The sequence below is a fragment of the Cnephaeus nilssonii genome, assembly GCF_951640355.1.
Source record: "Cnephaeus nilssonii genome assembly, chromosome: 11".
NCBI classification, from domain to species: Eukaryota; Metazoa; Chordata; class Mammalia; order Chiroptera; family Vespertilionidae; genus Cnephaeus; species Cnephaeus nilssonii.
In genome coordinates this window covers 60,952,837-60,979,694 of record NC_137082.1, presented here as the reverse complement: position 1 = coordinate 60,979,694, position 26,858 = coordinate 60,952,837, and the positions used below count along the sequence as shown (strand labels likewise).

The window sequence follows — 26,858 nt, the reverse complement described above, 5'->3', positions numbered from 1 at the left end:
AAAGTAAAAAAAACAACACACAACTCACTTAACAGTCAAATCTTCTATAAACACCTGAACTACTGAAATTTTATAACTCTTTACTATTAAAACCTAACCCTTAGATCTCATTCTACACAATATTCTCTGGTTTTAGCAAGATTTCAGCTAAATGTTTTTGTTTGTTTTTACTAAAAAACACACATTTTTAGAAAAAATGTCTTTGCTTTCTAACCTAATCTAACCTGTGATTTCAGTAGTTCCTCCCTTATATATTCCAAGCCTGAAATTGCAGATAATACTGAACCCTATATATACCTTTTGTTCCTATAAATACAAATCTATCATGAAGTTTAATTTATAAATCAGGCATAGTAAGTGCTTAACAACAATAACTAATACTAAAATAGAACAATTATAACAATACTAGAGGCCCGGTGCATGAAATTTGTGCACGGGGGTGGTGGTGTCCCTCAGCCCAGCCTGCACCCTCTCCAATCTGGGACCCCACAAGGGATGTCCGACTGCCCGTTTAGGCCCGATCCCAGATCAGGCCTAAATGGGCAGTCGGACATCCCTCTCACAATCCAGGACTGCTGGCTCCCAACTGCTCGCCTGCCTGCCTGCCTGATTGCCCCTCACCGCTTCTGCCTGCCAGCCTGATCACCCCCTAACCACTCCCCTGCCAGCCTGATTGACACCTAACTGCTCCCCTGCCAGCCCGATTGCCCCTAACTGCCCTCCCCTGCCAGCCTGGTCACCCCTAACTGCCCTCCCCTGCCAGCCTGGTCACCCCTAACTGTCCCCCCTGCAGGCCTTGTCGCTCCCAACTGCCCTCCCCTGCTAGCCCGGTAACGCCTAACTGCCCTCCCTTGCCAGCCTGGTTGTCCCTAACTGCCCTTCCCTGCTGGCCTGGTCACCCCCAACTGCCCTCCCCTGCAGGCCTGGTTGCCCCTAATTGTCCTCCCCTGCAGGCGTGGTCACCCCAATTGCCCTCCCCTGCAGGCCTGGGTCCCCCGATCTGCCCTCCCCTGCTGGCCTTGTCACCCCCAACTGCCCTCCCCTGCAGGCCTGGGTCCCCTCCCTACTCCCCTCCCTTGTAGGCCTGGTTCCTCCCAACTGCCCTCCCCTGCTGGCCATCTTGTGGCAGCCATCTTGTGTCCACATGGGGGTGGCCATCTTTGACCACATGGGGACAGCTATCTTGTGTGTTGGAGTGACAGTCATTTGCATATTACTCTTTTATTAGATAGGACACTGTAATCAAAGTTGAATTTGCTGGCCCTCTCTCTCTCCCCTCTCCCCCTGATAATTGATCTAATAACTGAACAGCTACTGACAAGTGGGTAAGGATTGTCTTTAGTGTAGAGACAATGGACAGAGGGGTGATTCTTGTCTCAGGTGGGACCAAGTGACAAGCTTCCAGATGTCATCACGCTACTCAGGACTGCACACTATTTAAAACCTGAGAATTCTTTAGCTCTGGAATTTTTCATTTATTATTTTCAGACCACAGTTGACCATGGGTAACTGAAATCTCAGAAGGTGAAACTACAGATAAGGGGGATCTAACTATTATATTTGAAAAGTTGAAAGCTAAAGTGGTGGCTAAAGTAGTGGCTCAGTATGACAGACCACAAAGTCATCCTATCTTATTCGAGAGTAATTTGTCACAACACAGTATTTAATCTTACAAAACCTTTTTTTGGATCTGACTTAATTGGAAAATATAATTAATCTTCATTATTTGAAGATTATGTATTTGTGAATTTGCCTACTCATTAATTTATTTGAAACCCACAAATCAATGCTTGCAAAGCTTTCATGGTCATTTGTGAATGTGTACAGTGTGGAAAAAACTTGAGTTGTCCACCATACTCATGCCAGCTGAGACTGAAGACGGTAACTCACTGCCTTCCTGTTTCAGCTCTTATACTGTAAACACGTGTCCTTATTCCAGTCTATGTAATGCCACATTTTTCACATTTTCTGCCTTTTATTGGCGATGTTGCTGTTTACAATGGCCCCAAGTGCAGTGTTGAGTGCTGTTTAATGTTCCTCAGCACAAGAATGCTGGCATGTGCCTTATGGAGAAAATATGTGTTAGATAAGCTTCATTCAGGTCTGAGCCATAGTGCTGTTGGCTGAGTTCAATGTTAAGAATCAACAATAGATGTTAATTTAAAAAGGTGTCTTTAAGAGAAACACAAACAAACAAAATAAGGTTATGTATTGACTGGCTGATGAAAATGTTTTGACCAGGGGGTTGCAGAATAATCCTGTATTTTCCACAGAAGCAACAATTTGGTATTCATTCATCCAGTGGTGGCTGTGACTTTATTAACATAACAACTGAGAATGATGAGAATCGATGGTATTAGAGTGTGTTGGTTCATTCTGAGTCCCTGTTTCTATTAAAGTACTTGGATGTAAGAAGGACTCAATATTCATTTTTGCTAATGGTTCCAAGATATTAATTGTAGCCATGCGATGTAAACAAATGTAAAACTGAGAGGACCAACATTTACTCAATTATTCAACAAATAACATCCCAGAAGATAAGATGCTGTATCTCCATGGCCTTTGGGAAAAGCTATTTGCTCTCAGGTAGGAAATGTGAATGCAAATAGGGCTATGTAATACACCCAACAAGCTCAAGGGGGCCACAAGGCAGGCCTGACAAGCTCAGTGAACAAAAGCAAACCCACAGGATGGTCTGATCATAAATTGCTAACTGGGGTGGCCATGGCAGGTAGTCACATCCCAGGCCTACAGCTTCTTTAGCAAAGGTCAATCTTTACCTTAAATGAGCCCTGTCCGCTAGTCTTATACGTCTAAGAAAACATACCTTTGAAATGCCAGAATAATTTTCTTTTATAGGCCCCTTAAAGGCACAACTGCAGGCATTCGAGCACATGACCACAGAACCCCTCATGGTTATCTTGTTGCCTGCATACCATCTCCATATGCTGTAAATACTAATTATTAATTGTCCTGAACCCGCCAATGTAAAAGAAGGATGCGTTTCTCCATTTTGCTTTTTATTCAGTCCTAGATATTTCTCTGCTCTGCTTTCTCCTACCTCCTCAATCTACCACCAACGGATTTCATGTACTTCCTTACATTTTCTCCTTTGATTCTAAAAAACATAAAAGGAATGGAAAAACAAACAGTAATTTTCCACTATTTCCTCAATTCACTGAGGTCTTGTTTCCAGGCATGTCCTCAAACATTTGGCTCAAATAAACTCTCATAAAACTTTCCTATAGGTTTGTACATTCGTGCGTCGATAGAAATAACCAGTTAACGATGGACTCTCGTTGCTCAGGAAAAGCCATCCTGGATGTTGGCCTATGAGGGGTTTGACATCGGGCTCTCCTTCAGAGGCCTGCCAAACAGGAGACAGGAAGCAATCTAACACTGCGGCATCTCTGATCCTCCCTGCTTCAGTGAAGAGCAAAATTAGCTTTCCATGCTGCTACTTTCCCTTGTAATGTGTGAGCAAAGAAGTTTGCTCACCAACCCAAATACTCACCATGGAAAACATGTTGGTGGGAGCCTTTTGTGGGTTCCTTAGAACAAAGGGGATTAAATGGCATATGTCTGTCCTCCCATACATAATCTAGTAGATCCTTCCTGGTTTTGATTTGAATAAAGAGCTAAGGTGGATCATACCCATTTACAAAACCATTACTTTTATTTCTTTTCCAAATGAGTTAAATAAACACCAAAAACATATACGGTAAAATAAGTGTTTCTATAATGATAAAGAGTCAAAGCAAAACCACAAATTGTGTGATCTTAAAAAAAATCAGGAATAAAATATTAAAGCATTGGTTTATATGGACATGTTATCAAAGTAAAGTAAAAACCTACTACTTTCCCAAAGGTAAAGGCATTCAAAGGATAAGATTCACATTGCAGTGAACTATCAGTGCTTTCTCATGTCTATTCATTAAAGTGGTTCTTAAATGACTTCATTTGGTTTTTTTAACCAATAAACATGACTTCCTCAGTTTTCTTTTTCTTTTCCCTTCAAAATTTGAAAAACACTAATGTTCTTTTCAAATCATTTCTAATCATAGCTCAAATACACATTGTATAAAATGAAATATGGAATAAAATTAAGGCAGAGCGGAGAAAAAAAACCACAAGAAATAACAGACCACAAAGAAGTTAACCCAGAAGAACTAATTTTTCTTGATCATCAAATAATGAGCACAAACTAAGAATAAAACTTAGAGATGAGGTTAAATTTAAAATACAAACATTTAAAAAATATTACCTTTGAAGATGAAAAACCATCATGTGAATCCATGTACCTCCTAAATGCAGCGCTGGGTCCATACTAAAGTGACAGCCTGTTGTCCCCACTGATTTCTTAAAACAGACTGCTCATCTTTTTTAAGCACAAAATGCAGAGGACAGGGCAACTGCTTAGAATTGCTTTCCTGCTTGAGACCCAGTTATATTTCATGGCCACATCTAATTCCCCATGTCAGCCTTGAGAAGTGATGCAATTCAATTGTCTTGCACTTGGAATAAGGGCCATAAGGTATGAAATTTATGGAGTCAGGGAATGCTCTATTTTTGCATTAGTACATATCAGTATTTCCAGAGTGTGCTCCAGGGAACACTAGACTCAAGAGATGCTCTGCAAAAGCCTAAATTGATGCCCAAAACTCCAGCTGGGCACCTGTACCTGCCATTTGTCCCTCCTGGAGATTTGGAAACATACCCGGACTCCGAAAAGACTTGCAATACAGAGTGTGTTCAACTTTGTTTAAATCAGTGCTTCTTCTCATTTTTTCAACTAATATGCTTCAACATTGCTCGTAATTGTGGACCACGATTTGGAAAAACACCTATTCAGATCTAAAACACTGGCTCTGAGCAGCACATTTATGAGGCGCTGCTCCCTTTCAGGGTGGGCTTTACATGAAGTTCTGGTAAAATACGTGAGCTGGAGGCAAACACAGCAAAGAAATGCAGGTGGCTGTGTGGGGAGTAAAAGTTAGAGCTAAATGTGAAGAGATGGGTAAGATCAAGTCTTTCCTATTATCTCAGCTGCTCTTGTACCAGGGAAGATGTCAGACTGATAAAGGTAAATCTGGGTTTATCGTCCCTAAAGGGCAAGCTCCTTCCGTCCTCCCTGCACAGAGAATTTAGAGCAGGGATCAGCTGGAATCCACTCCTCATCTTCTCCCAGGACCTTCAGTACCAAAGGAATTTGTTTTAACAGGGAGGCTCTGAAACAAGAAGATGGTCATCCTTCCAAGACTTTACCCTCACATTCCCTCCTGTCAGTGCCCACTGCCCCCAGCCCAGCCCCTTTATCAAGAGGCATAGGGGAGGAGGTTTCAAGGCCACCTAAGCACTTTTCTCTTTGCAGAGTAACCACTGGCATTAAAGATCACTGCCTTCCTAGCCTCTGGCTAAACTCAGAAGAACTGTACTCCAAAGCAGGGAGAAATACAGTGAGTGTGGGATTCCAGCGGCCTCTCTGGGTGCATGCAGGTAAGGAATCCACAGAAATGGATGGGTGGCCTCTGAAAACTTGTGGGGCCCAGAGAAAAACGGAGGGAAGAGTAGAATCAAAGCAGAATCTTTGTGTTGTTTTTTTTTTTTGGTTTTGTTTTAAACGAGCACAATAAAGCAAGAGGGTGCTTAGGAGAGTAAGTAAAATACTATTTTCAAACTGGTAGGAAGTCAATGCCTCAATCAAAGGAAGCAGGTGCTGCAGCCCAGGTGCCCTGATGAAAACAGGTAGCAGGTACTTCTCACTTCCCACTGCTGTCACCCAACAGAGGGGCAGGTTGTAGGTAGCAGTAATCAAGACAAGCATTAATTAAGGAATTAAATATGTGTTAATCACCAAATAGTTGACAGTTCATGTTTTAATGAATAGTAATTAACCCCAAATTAGCTGTAATCTGTGCAGGTTATCATTGGGATTTGTACCTGTAGAATACTACTCTCCTATAGGTAAGATAAGCAACATAAAATAACGACTGTGGCAAGAACACTTTACTCCACTATGCATTTTGAAACTCTATAAATGCATAATGAGGATATTATTAGTTACTCGATTTGGGGATGTTTCCAATAAAACTACAAAAAACAAAAGATGCCCAAAACATCCTACTATGATTATCAGAAGTACATAGGGTGGTTGTGTCTAGTTTTATTGGAAACATCCCCAAATCAAGTAACTGAAAAACTCACATTCTTACAAGATAAAAAACAACTTTTGTAAGGAGTGATATAGTAGGAACTGAAGTGCTCCACTATTAGCTGATTCCCTTTTTATTGTCTTCCACAAATCTTAATCTCAATAAACTACCACCATTTATTGAGAGGTTAGCATGTCCCAAATGTGCTTTTTCTTTCATCTTAATGCCCTGCACAGCCTTTATATTTAGTCCCATAATTAGGGAAGTAAGTCCCAGTAAGTTTATACTAGTTGCCTGAGTTTAGACATAAACAGGGCTGATATTCAAATCCAGTTCTGTCTGACCCAAAACATACGTTCTTTTAGTACACTCTGATGGTGCCCAGTTTCAAGCAATATGAAATTACTCTAAAAGAGTTAATTCAGCCTGGATGGTGTAGCTCAGTGGTTGAGTGTCAACTCATGCACCAAGAGGTCTGTGGTTTGGTTTCTGGACAGGGCACATGCCCAGGTGCTGGCTCAATCCCCAGTAGGAGGCGTGCAGGTGGCAGCCTATCGATGTTTCTCTCTCATCAGTGTTTCTGTATCTCTCTCCCTTCCTCTCTCTCTAAAAATCTACAAAAATATACATTTTTAAAAAGAGTTAATTCATCAATCTTAACTCATTATATCAAAACTACTTTTAAAAGTGTAAAATGCATGTTTTGGAAGCAAAGTACAAAATGAGTAAAATTAATAATTATCTATTCACTTTACATTAATTTGTTTAGATCTCTATAGTGTGTCATGGCTAACTATAATAGCCTAACTACTAGTGCAGAGGTGATGTCTGGGAGGGGATCTGAGTCCCTGTGCATACTATATAATAAAGAGGTAATATGTAAATTGACCATCATGCTGTCACAAGATGGCGGCACCCACAGTGGGGGGCAGGGCCAGGGCCAGCGGCTCTGTGCGCCTGCCGCCAGAGTCCCCGCAGCCCCACCGGGGGCTCGGGTCCTCCTACACCCCCCCACTGACTGACAGCTCTCCCAGGCTCCTCTAACAAGCTGCTAATCTCTCTCTTCCTCCCTCCCCTGAAGCTGAAGCCTGACTGTGGTGTACAACAAATTGGAAGTTATAACTCATGTCGTTGAGAGTATCCTCCATTCCTCAGCCGGGGCCGGCCGCTCTGCATGCCTGCTGCCGGAATCCCCCCAGCCCTGCCAGGGGTCTCAGGTCCTCCTGCACTCCCCACTGACTGAGACTCAGGCAAGTCACAGTTGGCAGCGGCCACTGCCCAGGGCTGGCCCTAGGTGCGGGCAAACCTCGAATGGCGCCTGTCCAGCAGCCCAGGGCTGGCCCAAAGCTCAGGTAACCAGGGCCAGCCAAGGCTTGCACTGCCGGCAGTGGCAGCAGCAGAGGTGTGATGGGGGCGTTGCCTTCCCCTGATCGCTGGGTCACCTCCTGCCCCTGAGGGCTCCCGGACTGTGAGAGGGGGCAGGTCAGGCTGAGGGACCCCCGCTCCAGTGCATGAATTTTCATGCACTGGGCCTCTAGTGGAAATATAATAGCCACATAAAATAGACTCACTTCCTCAGGCTAGTGCAGAACTTCATATGGAAAACTCTATATGGGAAATTAATTCAAAGGCAGACAGACTCATGCAGGTTTCATGTTTCTAAGAGCATTAGGATATGACAGCCTGTCTCCTCAGTAAGGGCACCAGGACACAGGCTGGGGACTGCAGGGTGCAACAGGGAAGCCCCTCCCCAGGGCAGTGCTGCCTGAACACAGACAACTTACGTTTCTAACTTTTTCCTGATCATTTCCTATTAGGATAAGTTAGGCCAGGGTGGATATAGGATTTGGTAGATATTTTCCTTCTTCACCTCTGTTAATACAGCTTGTCTTCCTCATCCCAATTGGGAAACAGCATTCCTGGCTTATATGATGATTTGAAGACCTATTGCTGAGAGTTTGTAAGTTTCCTGCTGACATTCCTCTTGTATCATCTACAGAGTACCATTTACCTTATAGCTTATGTTACCATTAGGGTAACAACTTCAGTATGTTTACCAGCCAGCAGATAAAGCAAAAATACAAGGGAAGTACTACCTTAACTATGCCTTTAAAACTTTAAATGCTGATGCTCAGTTGGAGATCTCAGGAATTAAATGAGTAAGTGTATTTTTAGTGGATCCAAGCCCTTTAGAGATGTTGATTACCAGGTTCATCAACACTGAGCAACACTATATTAAAGGGTCTCTACAAATCCACCTTTAAATTCAAAGTATGAAGCTATTCCTAATGAATCTCCCAGTGAACCAAAAAGCTAGAATGAGAATTCAGTCCCAATTTATGATAATAAATCACATACAGCTCAGTAAAGTGAGAGAAGTCAGAGGGAGGGAGGGGGTGGTTGTGGGGTGAGTGTCCGAGGTTTACAATTAGAAGGCAGACTATTTTATTACAAAGAAATCAGTAAAAAAAAAAAAGAATTCATGGAAATTAATAATAGTTTGATATACAGTACTACCTTTCTTTCAGTGTAGTTGATAATTCCTTTTAAAAGACTAATCTCCTAAGACTTTATAAATTAAAGTCTTAAATTTTGATGGTCTGAACTTGGTGTGTTAAATGCTTTTATGAACTGAATGTTGTACCTCCCCACCCCAAATTTATATGTTAAAGCTGTAACCTCCAATGTGATGGTATTTTGAGATGGAGCCTTAGGAGGTAATTAGGTTTATATGAGGTCATGAACTTGGAGCCCTCATAATGAGATTAGTGTATTTAGAAGAAGAGGATAGAGACCAGGGCAAACTCTCCCCACATATGAAGGGAAGACCTTATGAGCACACAACTGGGAAGGCAGCTATCTATCAGCCAGAGAGGGCCCTCGTCAAAAAGAAAGAAGAAAATCAGGCACATATGAGCAGGACATACCCTCTGACCTTGTCCAGAATTGTGTCCCATTGGCCTCTATCCAACAGAAGCCTAAGAAAGAGCTTTTCAGCGCAGGTTCCAGGGGGCAGTGGGAACATCACAGAACTAAGCCTTCTCCACTTTTAGACAGTCTCCTCCAAAATGAGTTTCTAAAGACATTCAGCTCTTTGCCTTGTCCACCAGACAAAAGCCCTTTGAAGCCCGGCCTAGCCAAATCCATTTCCCTGCTTCCATTTTAATCCTATGAAAGATGAAACTTTTCCCCAGAGGCCATATTTTTGAATTATATCACAGATCGTAATATGCTTATAAAAAATAAGGTATTCATTAAATATGGTATTTTCCTCAGGAAGAAAAATTAGATTTTGTCCTTTTTGTTTATAAGTAAAACAATACATGTACATTGGGGAAAATTTAAAATATGACAGATGGCAGGAAAAAAAATCAAAACACTAGCTGGGAAGATACCATTTTAAAATATATTTATTTTACCATACATTGTAGAATATATATATATTCTAGAAAAAAAATATATATATTTTGGAGGTCTGGTGCACAAGATTTGTGCACTGCGGGGGGGGGTGGTCCCTCAGCCTGGCCTGCACCCTCTCACAGTACAGTCTGGGACCCCTTGGGGGATGTCCACCTGCCGGCTTAAGCCCTATCCCCCGGGGATTGGGCCAAAGCCAGCAGTCAGACATCCCTCTTGCAGTCCGGTGCTCTAGCAGTCCGGTGCTCTAGCAGTCCGGGACCCCTTGCTCCTTACCACCCATCTAGTATATACACTAGAGGCTGGTGCATGCAATTCATGCACTGGAAGGGCATCCCTCAGCCTGACCTGCACCCTCTCCAATCCGGGAGCCCTCACGGGATGTCCTACTGATGGCTTAGGCCCACTCCCCACAGTCTGGCATTCCTCTGCAGGAGGCTACTGGACTGATCAGAGGAAGGCGCCACCCCCATCACCCTGCTGCTGTTGCCACTGCCGGCAGCTGCAGCCGCCAAGGTGTTTTCATCAACACGAACTCCAGTCCCTTCACCATAAAAAAATGACAGCTTTCTTTAGGCATTTTCAAGATGTCTCTTTCATAGGATATGACATTTCTTTCTTTTTTTTTTTAATCCTCACCTGAGGATATTTTTCCATTGATTTTTAGAAAGTGTGGAAGAGAGAGGGAAAGACAGAGAGAAACATCAATGTGACAGGGACACTTTGATTGGTTGCCTCCTGCATGAGCCCTGACCTGGGCCCCGTCCAGGGAGGAGCCTGCAACCTAGGTACATGCCCTTGACCAGAATCAAACCCGGACCCTGCGATTGGCAGGCCGAGGCTCTATCCACTGAGCAAAACCGGCTAGGGCAGGATATGACATTTCTTAGCCCCTCCAGCAGCGGACCTTCATTTTTTCTTCCAGGAGTGTGGTGGAAAATCCCTAGGTCACCTTCTTGGATTCTTATTACCCAAGTTACCAAGAACACTGAGAGTGGCGTATGGGAAGCTTAGCCAATGAGCGGTCAGAAAAGGTGTTTCCTCTGCAGCTCATGTGCAGAGGCAGGACGGCCGGCACACCGTGGATGGCAGGCCCTGTTCTCTGTGGGCCTGCGCCATCCGTGGCTTGCCTCACCACACACGCAGTCCCCTCCTGCCCACCTGCTTGCGCAGCCTCCTCTGGTGTCCGGCTAATTTGCATATTACCTGTTTTATATATATATATATATATCAGTATATTAAATCTAGTTGTTTAAATTAGGGTTAAGGTTAGGGTCATACACACACACATACACAGTGTGTGTATGACCCTAACCTTAACCCTAATTTAAACAACTAGATTTAATATACTGCTTCACATAGGGTTTTTCCATTTAAAAACATAAGCTCAAATTCATCATGAAATAGTTCTCTACAATATTATTCTTAATGGTTACAAAATAAATGTTTGTATTGAACTAGCACAAATTAATCTCTATTAGAAATAATACTGTTTATGATTTTTCATTATTACAAATAAACAGCTCTGAATATCCTTATAGTTAATTATTTGCAACCACTCTTCATTATTTCCTTAGAATGAATTCCTAACACCTAGATTGCTAAATTTTTAACACCTTTAAAATATATTGCCAAAGTGTACTCCAAATAAAAATTTTAACAATTTATATGTGAACTAACAGCTTTCACTAACCCTTCATTTCCATTTAAGAAACATTTATCACTCATTAAATACCAGAAATTGTTATAGGTATGGGGTACAAAAATAAATAAAGCAATAAATTTATAGCCCATTTACTCCCATGATCAAATCCAAAGATGGAGGAATGGATGCATCATTTCGATTAAACACCAACCTGTGGAATGAATTCATGCCATTCAGATGAAAAGCAAGCATGAGATGACCCACTTTCCCCTCCCTGAGCAAACATGAGAGATGATCTTGGATACACGATGCATTTGGCTCCTCAGTGAGCCAAAGGAATTAAGATAAAAGCAAAATATCACAATCCTCTTAATGCATCCTCATAGCTTGAAATGGAGTTATTTTTAAATATCAGGTTATTTGGAAAAGCGCTGTGGACCAAAGGAGAGAGAGCACCAAATGACATCGTTACTAATTTCCCGCTTTTGACACCGTCAGGATGCGCTTGGGATACAGGAACTCTCCCACGATCAGGATGTGACATCAAGATTGCTTTTGTGCCACTTCTTAACTTCTCCTAGATCTCCACCCTTGTTACATTAAAGGAGAACTCGGAGTGGCCTCAAGAGAACACCCCAAATGACAGCAGCAAGGACAGCAGTTCCTGCCTGACAAAGACTCCGCCTACATATGGCATTTTCTTCCCATTGCTTATGAGGTTGGAGCAGGGACCTGCATCTCACTAGCTTTTCTCCAAGGGGCTCCCTTCTTAATGACTCCTTTACCCCTGAGAGCCACTGATGCAAGAAGGGCTGCTTCTTTTAGAATCAAGTGCTCTGTCTCCCTGAGTCAGATAATGTTTACTTAATATAGAAAGTACAATATCCTTGCAGAGAGCACTTCCTGCCCTGCTGCAGGTTACTGCTAATATATGTATAAGCAAGTGTGAGTTGTGTCTTTTACTCCTTTCTCAAGGTAATATTACAAACAAAGCTTTAATACACTCCCTATCAAATAGCATAAGCTTTCCTTACACTGGTATAACAATCACAACACTTCTTATACATTCTCTGATGATACCATTTAAAGTAGATTTTTAGAAGTTAGAGGATGCATCAAAACATGAAATGAAAACTAAGAGCATACCTGATAAAAGTTAGGCCAAAAAGTACTAATGGCCAGTTCTGCCCTGTTCCATGTGCGTGTCGGCTCTCCAGATATATTCCAGATAGGGTTCCCCAAAGGCCCGTTGTTGACCTTCACGTAGACATTGAGTAACCCGGGAGCAGAGTTACTCTTGCTGGACACAAAATAGTGAAAATCAATGCAGTGGGTATCATTTTCTTTGAGCTGCGGTAAAAGGAGGTGGGCTCTCTGCCCCTCAGGTCTGCCAGATGTGTTCACCAACATGAAAGAACCTGAGAAAAGAAAATCAAAGGAGAGTCACAATCTGAAACACAACTTTCTGGTCACTTCTGAAAAGCCACCATCATTTACATGGGTTGACCCTGAAATTCCGCACCTACCTAGGCTTTGAAAATCCCATCGCTCTCATACCTTTTCACCCCCTCAAGATCAGTGAATGGAAAATTCCTTTGATGTCACTGAAATTAGTCTCCTAAGTAACAGAAATGTGCATAATTTGCAGACATGCGCTGATCAATCTGGTAGTCACTAAGCCACATGTAGCTATTTAAATTAAAATTAATTAAAATTCCATAACATTCAAAGTTCCTGAGTCACCCTCACCACACTTCAAGAACTCAATAGCCACATGTGGCTAGTTGCTTCCATATTGGGCAGCAGAAGTATTGAACTTTTCCATCCTCTCAGAAAGTTCTATTGAACAACAATACATTATAGAATGGTACCACCATTTGGGAATCACATCCACTTTAAGATTCTCACATAACCTAGAGAAAGAGAACAGATTGGTCTGATGTGTGGAATCTTAGAGAACCTGATTGGCCTTATGATGCTCCTTGTAATCAATGTAATAAAATTCGTGCAGTTCAGTCCCACCACCCCTCCCCCATTGGTATAACAAAGCACTTCCTGATAGTGGGGGTGTTTTCATGACTGGGCATACTGAGGCCATCTTGAGGATGGTTTTGAGAAGTCTCCAGGAGCTTTTTTCTATCTTTGCATCCATGGCACTAAAGCACCCATGAAAGTGTTTCCATATGGAATCACGCTTGCCAGATACCCCTGCATCAACTGTGCCATGTGGGCCCTCCCATGTTTAAGATCAACAGAAATGGCAACTAAAATAATTGTAGGAATTTTATATATCACATAAAGACAGGTAAAAGCAAAGTGTTCTAAAATGAAAGGGAAAATAGGTCATTATACGTCTTCTTTAGCAGAGAGAAAAATATACCAAAACTCTGAGGAGAAACACCTAAACTTGGGAGTATAAAGATGAAAAGTAAAATACTACTCAGGTGTGCTTGAACTCATGATTTCTACTTGGTGAGGAGACGATTGCCCTTGAATATTCTTTTTTAATTTTGTAAAACACATTTTTATTGATTTCAGAGAGGAAGCGAGAGGAAGAGAGAGACAGAAACATCAATGATGAGGGAGAATTATCTATTGGCTGCCTTCTGCACACCCCCCACTGGGGATCGAGCCTGCAACCTGGGCACATGCCCCAACCTGGAACTGGACTGTAACCTCCCGGTTCATAGGTCATGCTCAACCACTGAGCAACACCAGCCAAGCATGTATTCCTTTTTAAATGCTCCTCTTGTGATGCGTAATTTTCAAGGAGGCATGTATATGTATATTTTTGTGTATATATGTATATATTTTACTATACACCACACCCATACGTAAATATACATACACAATACTAGAAAAAGTGTGGGATTTCTATCTTATCTACAAGCTGTGATTTCCTAAACAGAAAAATGAGAGGACTACCTTTCCCAGAGAATTGGGAGGACTAAATAAGAAAACAAATGAAGATAAATCCTTTACAAATTAATAAGCTATTGTTAAAGGATCAGTATTAGAAAATGTTTGCTTATGGCTGTTACCCTCCCAGTGTCCCTAGTGGAGGTGAACTAGTGTTAATGCCATTTAAGATAGATAGGAATTATCTCATAGAGAAATTAAGAAGCAGCTTACCCAGACTTTAGGATGAGTTAGTGGCAACACCAGAACTTTGAGCCTCTGAGTTTCCAGCCCATTACTCATCCTGCCACACTCCAATAACCCCATGTTTCTCTGTGTGCTGCTTGAGCATATACGAAGCAAACAAACCCCTTCATAACAGTGAAGGAAAATTACAGTCGCTATTTGAAAATGGAGCAGTTTTTCAAGAGATGAATGTTATGTACCTGTAAATGTGAAAGCTAAGCCACAAGGGAAGGGTTATCTATGGAACATATATTCCAGTAATAAGGAAAAACTGAAATGTGATTTAAGAAAGAGCTGGGGACAGAGAAAGGGAACAAGTGGTAAGAGAATGCCATTGAAATGATTTGGGTTAGCTATATACTACAAAATGTAGAAATATCTTCAAAATACAAAGGATTGACCAACCCCGTAAGAAATCTAAAGCAGGCTTTTGTACTTTGTTGCTCTTGGTAAAACTGTACTTTTCTGCTCTTAGTAAAATATAAGAAATTTTATTTCATATTCAATCATTTGGGGCTCTGTTACCTGCAACATAGCTACAATGTGTACTGAGGCATGACATGGCCTTGAGGCCATCTTCAAATCACCAAAACCTTTAGTGTTGCCACACTGCCAACATCATTTCCTGGAATGTTTCCATCATTTAAACTTGGGCAACCATGGGTGGCAAACATGACAACATGCAAAGGATGGCAAACGTCCGTGTTTCCCAAATCCTGTGAAGTCTAGTTTAGATGACTTGGGTGAAGCTGAACCATACAAATCCCATTTCACAGCTTGGCATAAACTTGGTAACTTCCTAACATTCTGTTCAGGAAATGACCAGGGCTCCCTAAAATGCTGTTGTTGTGTTCTTTTTTTTAGCTACACAGCCTTTCCTCCTCCAATACTTGAATATGCTCCATCCCAGCACAAAAGGCTGTCAGCTTTCTGAGCTGTTGAAAGCATACAGAAATGTTTATGTTGATGTCAGGGTGACAGTCTATGTTACATACTCAAATGATTCTAATTTTCATACTCCTCTTTTTCCCCCTTTTGAGCCAGAATCCAGTCTGTTTGTCACATGGCATCTTCTGTAATACAGATGACATAGGATTAGCAAATAGGGGAGTGACATCCATGTAAGACCGAAGTACCATTGGTTCGTGTGTAATCTTTTTATAGGACATTATAGTTTCAGAGTGATCAGGGGCAAATTTTCTCTTAAATAGAAGGCTATGTGGTAGCTTTTGAACAAAGAAAAAAAAATCCTGAGCAGTGCTTTTGCTTAGTCTAAGAAGTGGCAAGAAGAAAACTAGCGGTTTCCAGAGCCATTCCTCTTTCTCCTCTGCTAAGCTGTCTGGGAAACCACAAGAACAGATGAAGAAACTCGACTCCCTCCTGAGTTTAAAAAGGAAAGAACATGGATTGATGAAGAGGACAAACCCTAGATCCGATTTTTAAGTTGGCAGAAAGGGGTCTCTATTAGAAGGGAATGACTTCCAGGACCGGTTAGTGAGAAGGAGGCTGGAGCTCTCGGGTACAGGGCTAAGGATGGATTCACTGGGATTCTAACTGCCAGTGAATGGGAGTCAACGGGCCAGTGTTTTGATTGGGGTTGTTACTATTTTTACTGGTTCTCTGGCTACAAAACTGCCTAGACTGTGAGTGGTCTGCCTCAACCCCATGTTGCTCACAGGAAGTATCACTGTGTGTGATTTTGTAAAATCAGTCAGAGATGTTCCAAGCACACGTGTATAGAGCTGGTGAAAACACCTGCTCCACCCTGTCTTCTTCCTTCACTTGTTCTGGTCCACAGAAAGCAATTCTGTCTGGGCTATCTCCATAGTCACAGGCAAGAGACCTCTCCTCCCACTGCCCAGAAACCAGGTGAGCATCACTGTGGTGTCACACACACAGCCTTTTAGAGGAAGCGTCTCTCTTTACTGAGAACCTATCCCCTGGGACATTCCCCTGAAAGGCTCCCTTTTTTCTTCCTCTGGAGTCTCTCAAGTGGTATTTCTATGCAGCCCACACAATTAATGATTAATGCATATGAAGGCACCTAGGACAATGCTTGCCATGCAGCATAAGCTCAAAATATGTTTGTGATTAGCATTATGGTTATTTTGTTTCCTCATAGTTCCACTAAATGCATGACTTCTCTGAATTTTCTGCAATTCCTTAGCATTTAGCTCTACAGATTTCTACCTGTCCACATCACAATCTTCCTGATCCTAGCCTATTTCAGGTCAGTGATAATTTTAAAATTTCCTTTCTTTATGAGAGAAGACCATTAGTATTCCAAATGGCATTACAAACCTCAATGAATCGAGTATTGAACTCAATCTTGCCCCTACATTTAAGCTCTGGGAAGGGAAGCTTTATTTCTGTGTGACCATGAGAATTCACTTCATGGTTTCAAAGTAGAGAAGGTGACATTTCAGCCAATACTGTATTTCTGCCAGTGCTGTACTACTGTCTTATGGTGAGTTTAGAGAAGAAAATGCGAACATTTATGTTTAGCAGAGTCTAGCAACCCAGAATCCTTGGGGAAGTTCACAATTGTGCACAGAGAATGGGAAGTGGGAAGAAAGAGATGCCTTTTCATTGTTTGAATGTGTCACCTATATGATATGAAAGAAAAGTCAACTCACCAGCCAGATTGTTTAAAAAATTCAAAACATTTATATTCAATTGTAGACTAAGAGGGTGATTTTTCTTAAATATCCCTATATGGCTGAATGTTTAATTTTCACCTTCTACTTCAATGTTTTGACTTGAGGAAATGAATTCTCAAGGAGTAATTGGGTCTCCCTTGGTAAGCATTTCCTTACCTCAACTTTTTTCCCCTACAAAAAAAACACTCCAACTGGGCAAATAAAAGAAATCAGAATTCAAATTAGCACAGAAGTTCTGTTTGTGTTTAGATAACAAAACACTCTTAAATCCTTGTATGGAAGTAGAGAATTTAACACTGCAGGCAAATGAAAAAAGCTCCACATAATGGAGTGGGCTTCAAAAGGAACAGTCTTTCCATGCAGACTTTGAAGGTCCGTTAAGAATAATTATTTTCACTTTTTTGAAAAGGAAAACTCTGTTATGAGAACATGCAGTGTTCGCATTCTCGAATCTTTGGGTGAATTAAATTTAGCTTAATCATATCCACTGGCAAATGCTTTTGATAAGGCCATCTTCCATCATTGTTTGCTTCAGCAGCAATAACTACGTATAATTAGCTATTCCCTTCTACACCATCATTAAAATTTGCATTGGTATGGTAGAGGCTCTAGATTTTTAAAGGCTGAGGAAACTGGCTCAATTCTCTTGCTACATTTGAGAAACTTTGTGCACACAACAAAAAAAAGGAGCGTTTTCAGTCATCCATCAGGAAGAGAGAATGATGGGTGTTATCGAATACTTTGGCTGACAGAGAAGAAGCATTTATAAACTTGAAAGCCATTATAAAATTCACTTATTAAGCCTTTTAGTTTTAATAAAAGTGCACAGATCCTTAGTCTTTCACAACCTTTGGCTGTTTCATCTTCATTTTTTCCCTCAATGACCATGCCTTCATATTTACGAACTGAAGGTCCAAAAGCCATAAAAAGTTTACAAGTCCCATCTTTGCTAGCATATATCCTGACTCTAGTTTACATGGCCTGTGGGCTTCCTCTCACCTACATAGATAGATACTCCGCTTGTAACAATGAAGGTATCTAGAGCAGTGCTGCTCAAACAATCTATGATAAAGGAGCAGCTTTAAAATTCCTAATGCATCTCAGACCAAGTTTATGTAAAGCACAATAAACATGGATTTTTTTAGAAAAAGAAAATAAAAAGACATGCAACATGCAAGCACAAATTCGTTATTAAATAAACATAAAATTACTCTGCCAAATTCCTCTAAACATTTCTAAAGACTTTCTCTCAATTTCTGTACTGCCCATGGACCAGGAACAATGTGCGGACCACCTCTCATCTGAAGAGCACTATGAGTGGCATAGCCTTAAAGTTATAGGGGTATAGCACTCTTGGTACCCAATCTATGTATTTTTCTTAACAGTGGAAGAAGAACACTGAGACACATTAATTGAAAACAGGAATGAAAAAAATTTCTCTGGTTTCTTCACCCAATGATAATGGTTATAAAGTCAAGCAAGCCCCTTGCCTATAACGAAAAGTGGTGGAGATGATGTGTAGGGAGCAGGTGGACACACAGGGAAGAGGCAATCACAGTCTTGGTGAGTGAAAAGACAGCACTGAGACTCTGACTTCAGAAAAGAACTGGCTTCTCGGCAAGGAGCAAAGGAAGAGAGCTCAGTGGGCCAGGGCACGCGGGATCACAGCATTCGTGGTTGTCCTTAAGGGAAATGGGAAAATGCAGGGAAGTAAAGTGTGCCACCCAGTGCCTAGGCAAGGTGCTCCATAAACTCCATCTCGTTAATTCTCCCCAACAAGAATGACCTGATGAAACACAGACAATAATTAACTCACCAAAGGGTCCCACTGACAATGTCTGATAGGGCAAGGGGAATTTGAATTTTTTATATTAAACTCCAAAGGCAATGCTCTACAAGCAATTATATTCCAAACATTCTGACTATTACTCATAACACAAAAAATATTGCATATTGCTACCCCGTATACATGTGTGATACTATGTGTGCATCCATAACACTTATATACACACAGACACATATTCAGACACAAATTTTTATGAAAAAAAAGTGTCACTATGTTTCTTACCATGTGCCTGTGCATTATATTCACATCTCCTATTCTACCATATTTCATTTTGCAACATAAATAAGTAAATAAATGCTGGGTGCAACCCACAATTGATTTCACAGCCCAGGAGTGCTTTAAGGCCAGACTGCAACTCCTCCCCAATAACCAAAACCAACAATATCTAAAGTGGGCTCTGCCTCCTTAGTAAGAAGGCTTTTCATTTTTAATTTGCAATTTCAAATTGATCTCATCCCTCAAATATCAAGATGCCATGTGACATGCCTCCTCCTGCTCCCTCAGCCAGTACTAACAATGGTCCTAAAAAATATGTATTTTCTGATGAGAAACCTCGTGAAACAGGGAAGGTGAAACCTGTGGAGAAATAAATGAACTCAGGGAGCAAAGCTCAAAGGGAACAAAGCCTCTGCAGGGAGCAGCCACTATCACTTTAAAAATACTTATTAGCACCCATTGCAGCCTGAGGAGCGGCTGTCTCCACAGCCACATTTATGTTCTGCAGACCAGATGTCATGCATCCTTCTTAAGCTACTGCCTCTCCTACGCCCTTTCCAACGTTTCACCCTAGTACAAATACGCTCTTTGCAACTACTAGAGAAGAAAACGCTAATAAAAAATTTCTCTTCACCCAAATGTCCTATCCTCCCTTTTTATTTTACCCTCCATCTTCTTGCTTTTCTTGTCCTTTCTCAACAATTCCTGGGCAAGACCATTTGTTTGTTGCAACAATTTTTGCCATGTTCCTAATATCCTCATGAAAATACAGGAGGAGGGCATAGAATTAACACCACATCACCAGGAAGCCCAAGTGAGACTCTCTACGCAACTGCACAGCCTCTTCCCTCCTAGAGTCCAGTTGGTGCTCTCACCGGGAGAGCACTGATGGGCTCATCAGATGAGGGACTTCTTACAAGTCATACTGGTTAGTACATACGCTCTGTTCTCCCTGAGGGCATTCCACATCCATCTAAGTGCTATAAAAGTAATAACAAGCATAATTCATATGCCTAAATGTTCATAAAACACTTGCTTTAAGACATTCATATTAAATAACCATTGTCAATTTAGTGATTCACATGATAACTGAATGGGTATTATTAATTATTCATAAAATACCAAGCTTAACGAAATAGATTCATTCATCTTAAGTAGTCACTTTTAGCCATGACAGGGCTCATCTGAGCGCCTATATGTGCTGGGCATTTTGAGAACCACAAACTGTAAAACTTGGACCCATTCCTCCAGCAAGAACCTCACAGATTAGATGTATATCATACATTAAATATTCTGTATTCAGCATAGTTAGAAAAAAAAATCACAAATTAGCAGATCAGACACATTAAATTTAGTAACATTTATATAACTACAACCTGGAGTGCCTGACAATTTTGTGAATTTAGAACTATCAACTAACAACTCTTAAAAAAAAAAAGAGTTTCGTGACACAGGTATTATATGAGACAAAGAAGATATGAAGAGGCTCATTGAAAATGGAAGAAATCCAGTGGGTTTTCGCCATTGAGAAAAGTAATGTGCTCTCTTCTCATAAGAAACGTGAAACTTTAATGAAAACTGACTATATTACAGTGTGTCATCTAGACAAACTGCTTCAGTGATTTAGCTGGAAAATACTGTCTGTTCTATGATTCCTTTGTAAAAAACAAACAAACAAACAAACAAAAAACCAGAGAAAAACAAACACAACCTTTTAAATATCTGATGACACTAATGAGTATATCCAACAATGGAGAAGTGACAGGTAGACTATTTAGAAAGTTCTTAAGATACTGACTCATTTCCCCTCTCAGGCTTTTGATTGCTTGACATCTTTAGAAACTAGTTTGTTTTTGTTCTAAATCTCAGAATGACACAAGTCATCACAATATAGGTTTCCACTTTTCCCCCCTAAATTATTGTCAATTGAGAAATGATTTATTTTTCATATATATAACAGGTGATAGTCCATCAGCTATACTATGTCTTGCTTTAAGAAAAAAAAAATGAAGCAACTAGCTTCTATATAAATAAAAACCAAACTTAAATATTTTAATAGTGCATTATTTAGACATTTTCAGCTTAGCAAAAGCATAATAGTGGTGCTTTGTCACACACAAAAACATAGTTCTCCAGAAAACTCGAAGGGTTTGCTAACATCCCTGATTGAGCTCCCCATCTTCCTGAAGAGGAAACCAAATATCTTGTTTAAAATGTTTCATTAGCCTGGCTGGGGTCAGAGGCCAGAGCCACACACAGGTTGCACTGCTGGGTCAAAATGCAGATAGACCGAATTATCAAAGCTTAACAAGGTTATTTTCTTAATTTATCTTTTTATTCATTATCTATAATAATAAAAGCATAATATGCTAATTAGACCAGATGACCTTCCGGATGAAGCCCAGCAGCAGGGGCCACAGTGGCGGGGCGGGAGCCGAGGCAGAGGAAGCTGCCGCAGCAGAGGGGCCAAGCCCCGTGCACGAATTTCGTGCACAGGCCTCTAGTTGACATATAAAAATGCAACTAATCTGATTATTAATTTTGTACCCTACTTGACTGAACTCATTTATCAGTTCTCATAGTTTTTTGGTGGACTCTTTATGGTCCTCTATATGTATATCATGCCTTCCCAATTTGGATGCCTTTTATTTCTTTTTCTTGTCTGACTGTTGTGGCTAGAACTTCCAATTCTATGTTGAACAGAAGTGGTGAAAGTGAATATCCTTGTCTTGTTCCTGATCTTAATGAAAACATGTTTAGCTTTTTACCATTGAGTATGATGTACATAGGGTTATTATGTTAAGGTATGTTCCCTCTATTTTCACTTTGCTGAGAATTCTTATCATGAATGGGTGCTTAACAATATTTTTTGGATGTCTCCTTGGGCAAAGGAAACAAAGAAAAAATAAACAAATGGAACTCTATCAACCTAAAAAGATTTTGCATAGCAAAGAAAACCATCAACAAAACAAAAAGACAACCTACTGAATGGGAGAAGATATTTGGTAATGATATATCCTATAAGGGGTTAATACTAGTATGCAAAATATATAAGAAACTCACACAACAACACAAAAATACATACAATTTGATTAAAAAAGGGGCAGAGGACCTGAATAGACACTTCTCCAAAGAAGACATATGTAAGGCCAATAGACACATGAAAAAATGCTCAATGTCACTAAACATCTGAGAAATGTGAATTAAAACTACAATCAGATTGCACCTCACACCTGCCAGAATGGCTATCATCAATAAACCAACAAACAACAAAAATTGACGAGGATGGGGAGAAAAGGGAATCCTCATGCATTGTGGGTGGAATTAAAAACTGGTGCAGCTACTATGGAAAACAGTATAGGGGTTCCTCAAAAAATTAAAAATAGAACTACTCCATGACTTCGTAATCCCAATTTTGGGTATTCATAGAAATAAAAAACACTAGTCTGAAGAGATATAGGTAACCCCATGTTCATTGTAGTATTACTTACAATAGACAAGATATGGAAGCAACCAAAGTGCCCATCAATAGATGAATAGATATAAAAAGCTGTGATACATATAGACAATGGAATATTACTCAGGCCTTGTCCCTCCCAACTGCCCTCCCCTGCAGGCCTGGTCACTCCTAACTGCCCTCTCCTGCAGGCCTGATTGCCCCCAACTGCCCTCCCTTGCAGACCTGGTCCGTCCAAACTACCCTCCCCTGCTGGCCTGATCACCCACCACTGCCCTCCCCTGATGGCCATCTTGTGGTGGCCATCTTGTGTCCACATGTGGGTGGCCATCTTGTGTGTTGGAGTGATGGTCAATTTGAATATTACCTCTTTATTATATAGGATAAACCCAGTTCAACATTTTTAATGCCTGCTACTACAAAATATGTTCAATAAACATTCATATAAACACACCAATGTTTTTATTTCTGCAAAATAGTGGCCTATAAGTCAGGTTGCTTACCAAAAGGCATATTTATTTTTAATTTTCCAGTGTTTTGATTTATTGGCTATAAATACTGAACAATTGCTCCAGACATGAAAATAGTAATTTTTTTAATTTATTAATGATAATGGTCAGTGGTTTACATACGGTGGCCCAATGACTTCAAAGAATAGCAGATTGGTTAATGCAAAAGTGGGTTTGAGCCCAGGGAGTCATCATGACTGCCCATCGCATTATAACTACTGCTGCTGCTATTGTCACTGCATATTTATTAAGTACTAGAGGCCCGATGCACGAAGATTCGTGCAAGAATGGGCCTCCCTTCCCCTGTCTGCTGGCACTGCCTTCGCTCAGGCCGGAGCCACCTTTCTGCCTTTGCTATGGCCAGGAGCTGCCTTTCTGCCTTCCCACGCTGCCCAGAGGTCCAGAGCTGCTGGGACAGTGTGGAATGCCTTCGTCATCGCCATGGTGATGATGCAAGCGTCCCGCCCTGCCTCAGGCCGCTTGGTGCCTGTGTATGCAAATTAACCCACCATCTTTGTTGGTTTAATTTGCATACTCGCTCCTGATTGGCTGGTGGGCATCGCAAAGGTACGGTCAATTTGCATCTTTCTCTTTATTAGTATAGATTTGCTATGAACCACTCTCTATTAAACACTGTATATCTATTCTTTCATTTGACCCCCTCTATCACCCATTGAGAAAGTATTATTATCATTGCATAGAAGGGTTAAAAATCTTCCCCAAAGTCACACAGAAAACTAGGATTTAAATCCAGTCAGTCTCATTTGAGGGTTAATATTTTAACCCAACACATAATCAGGATTTTATAGCATATCACAAAGGCATATAATCAAATATTTGTGGCATATGCTCTCTAACAAATTAAAAATAGAGGAACAAAAAATGCACTAGAAGCTGTTAGGGTCATCTTCAGCTTTGAATTACAACTCTTAAAAAATGACTTTATTCTCAAATCCCATGAGACATTCTCTTCCTTAAAAGTAAAAATGAAAAGCCACCATGCTTAGGCAACAGTGTGGAGCTGAAATAAGTTTTATTGTTTATTTCTTTAGTAAACAAAATATTTAGTGACAAAGTACAAGATAAAGAGATGAGAATACATCTATTTCTTTCAAAACTACCAAGGTTCACTGAGAAAGATGAATTTAAAATGAGCCATTTAATATCATATAAACAATTAGATCAACCTCTGGATCTTTCAGAAGCCCAGAGGATACTGTTTATTCTTGTTGCTTCCTAATGCAATAAGATGACATAAAAACACTCATGTGGCTTTTCTTAAAAAATGTGATTTAAGGTCAAATTATTCAAAACAGATGTCCTATTTCCTTGGCTTACACAACCCTAGAGAAGACAAACATTATCTGATAAGTACTAATGTAGCTGGTGGTCAGAAACATTTGTGGTGAATTACAGAGGTAGTCAATGATGCTAAGTACACTACGTTTTCTTCCTCAAAAAACAAAACAAAAAGAGCACTCCATTCACATGTTTTGTCAAGAGTCACCACAAGAATCATTCCCAACATTTATTATTGTATAATTAACACATTCTTGACTGCTGGTAGTGAAATGGGATGAAATGTATAAAAGAAAAATATTGATTATCATAGGTATTTTTATTCAAATCAAGACTACTTTCTCTTTTATTTAACCAATAGTCCGGTGACTAATTTATACAAGGCATTGCTCTTAATCCACATAGAGAAACAGATAAAAACACATTGAGTAGGATTACCAAGCAACATAAATTATAAGTGCACAATCATACAATTTTTTATGTTAACTCTTAAATATTAGGAATAGTAGAGCAATCTAGAGCAGTGATATTAGAGAAGCAGGGAAAGATAAAGAGGACATTTCAAGTTAAAATCAAATAAATTTTTGTCAGGCTGGGTAGCTGATGGTGGTCAATATGATTCTTAGCCCACATGATGCAGAAGAACAGTGATTTCATATTATTCTGACAACTGAATTTTACCTGTCAAAAAAGCAAAATAGTAAATTTTGTACTTCTATATCCCCAACTTTGTGCATTACTTGGCATATGGCAGGTTGTGGACTGAACTACCTGAATGTGTTACAAATAAGAAATGGCAATGTATATATTTTTAAATCACTGTATATATCTTACTGGTAGAGGTATTTTTTCATTCATTTTTGCTCCTTATCATTTATACTAGAGGCCCAATGCACAAAATTCGTGCAAGAGTAGGCCTTTGCAGCCCTAGCTGCCTGGGCCCTCGCAGCCTAGGCTTCATTCGGAAGGTCGTCCGGAAGGTTGTCCGGACAGTCGTTCCGTTCAGCCGTTCGGTGGATTTGCATATTACATTTTTATTATTATAGATAATTAAAACCCTAGGAGGAAAGAGCAAACTATGTATTTTGCAAGTATCTCCATAATACATTCCACATTTTAATCCTATCTTCTTTCACTCCTTAAATCTATAAACATGTATGGAGTGCCAGGGACTGCTTTAGGCACCACTAATTCAAAGCTGAGTAAGACTCAAGCCCCATTCTTAATTCTAGAGGGGTAGGCCAATAGTTATACTGAAATGGTGTAAGCAGTGATAGAGCTATTCCAATAGTCATTTAGGGCATAGAGAAAGGAGCACTAAAGCTAGTTTGGGAAGGTGGGTATTAGTGATGGCTCTTTAGAGGAAGAGATCTCTAAGCTGAGTCTCTCAGAATGAGTAGTTAGCCAGGCCACCAGTGGGAGGAAAATGGATAAGTGGTTCAGCATTTATTCATCCAGCAAATATTTATGAGGCTCCCTGCAAGTAAAAGACACTAATATTGAGCATGAGGAAGACAAGCCCATGGCCCTTCAAGTCTAACAGGGAAGGCACCATATAATCAAAGACTTAGAATACGAAGTTATAAATATACTAGAGGCCTAGTAGATGAATTTGTGCATGGGTGTGGTCCAGCTGGCCCACCCGGACGGGGGCCCATCGGGCTGGGCTGGTGGGGGGCAGGGGCCACAGGCAGTGGGCCAGCTGGCCCCTCCCCCGATCTTGGGGGGGGCAATCAGGGGCAGGGCTAGCCAGGGGGAGGGGCCTCGGGCAGTGGGCCGGCCCACCCCGCCCCTGATTGGGGCTGGGAGGGGGGCCAATCGGGGGCAAGGACGACTGGGGTGGGGGGCCGATCAGCACCTGGATCAGGCTGGTTGGCTGCTGCAGTGTGTGTCATAGCCACCGGTTATTCTGGTCGTTCTGCTGTTCTGGTTGCTGAGCTTTTATATATATAGATGTCAGAGATATATCCAAACACTAAGAGAAGCACTGCAGAAAAGAGAGGCTAATGCAACTTTAGCATTATTGTCAGGCTAAATTAAGAACTAAATTGGTCCATCACTGAGAAATTTTAAAGCCTCACGCAAATACAAGGATGAAGGAATATTGGTGCTTCCCTTTATTCACTGTGCAAACTTCAGTGGCTCAACTACTGAAATCAAGGTGCGATTGAGGAGCAGCATTTGCACAGTATGTCTTTCCAGGAGAATAACTGAGTTCTTCCAGACCTAACAGTGGCTCCCACTAAAATACTTGGATCCTGCAGCTTGATGATTTGATTTTATAAAACTTTCAAGCCCTGACCGGTTTGGCTCAGTGGATAGAGAATTGGCCTGTAGACTGAAGGGTCCCAGGTTCGATTCCAGACAAGGGCATGTACCTTGGTTGTGGGCACATCTCCAGTAGGAGGTGTGCAGGAGGCAGCTGATTGATGTTTTCTCTCTCATCGATGTTTCTAACTCTCTATCCCTCTCCCTTCCTCTCTGTAACATTGTGGCCATACTGGTCTTCCAAG

At 40.9% G+C, this 26,858-nt stretch overlaps 1 protein-coding gene across 2 annotated transcripts in view; it reads right to left on the bottom strand.

The window, feature by feature from the left end:
* Window positions 1-26,858, bottom strand: part of PTPRM (protein tyrosine phosphatase receptor type M) — a 642,938-nt gene that overhangs the window by 380,885 nt on the left and 235,195 nt on the right. For both annotated transcript variants that reach the window (XM_079785235.1, XM_079785234.1), the window contains exon 3: window positions 12,361-12,632. In XM_079785235.1, coding sequence (XP_079641361.1) covers window positions 12,361-12,632 — 272 coding nt within the window. The remainder of the gene's footprint in view (window positions 1-12,360; window positions 12,633-26,858) is intronic.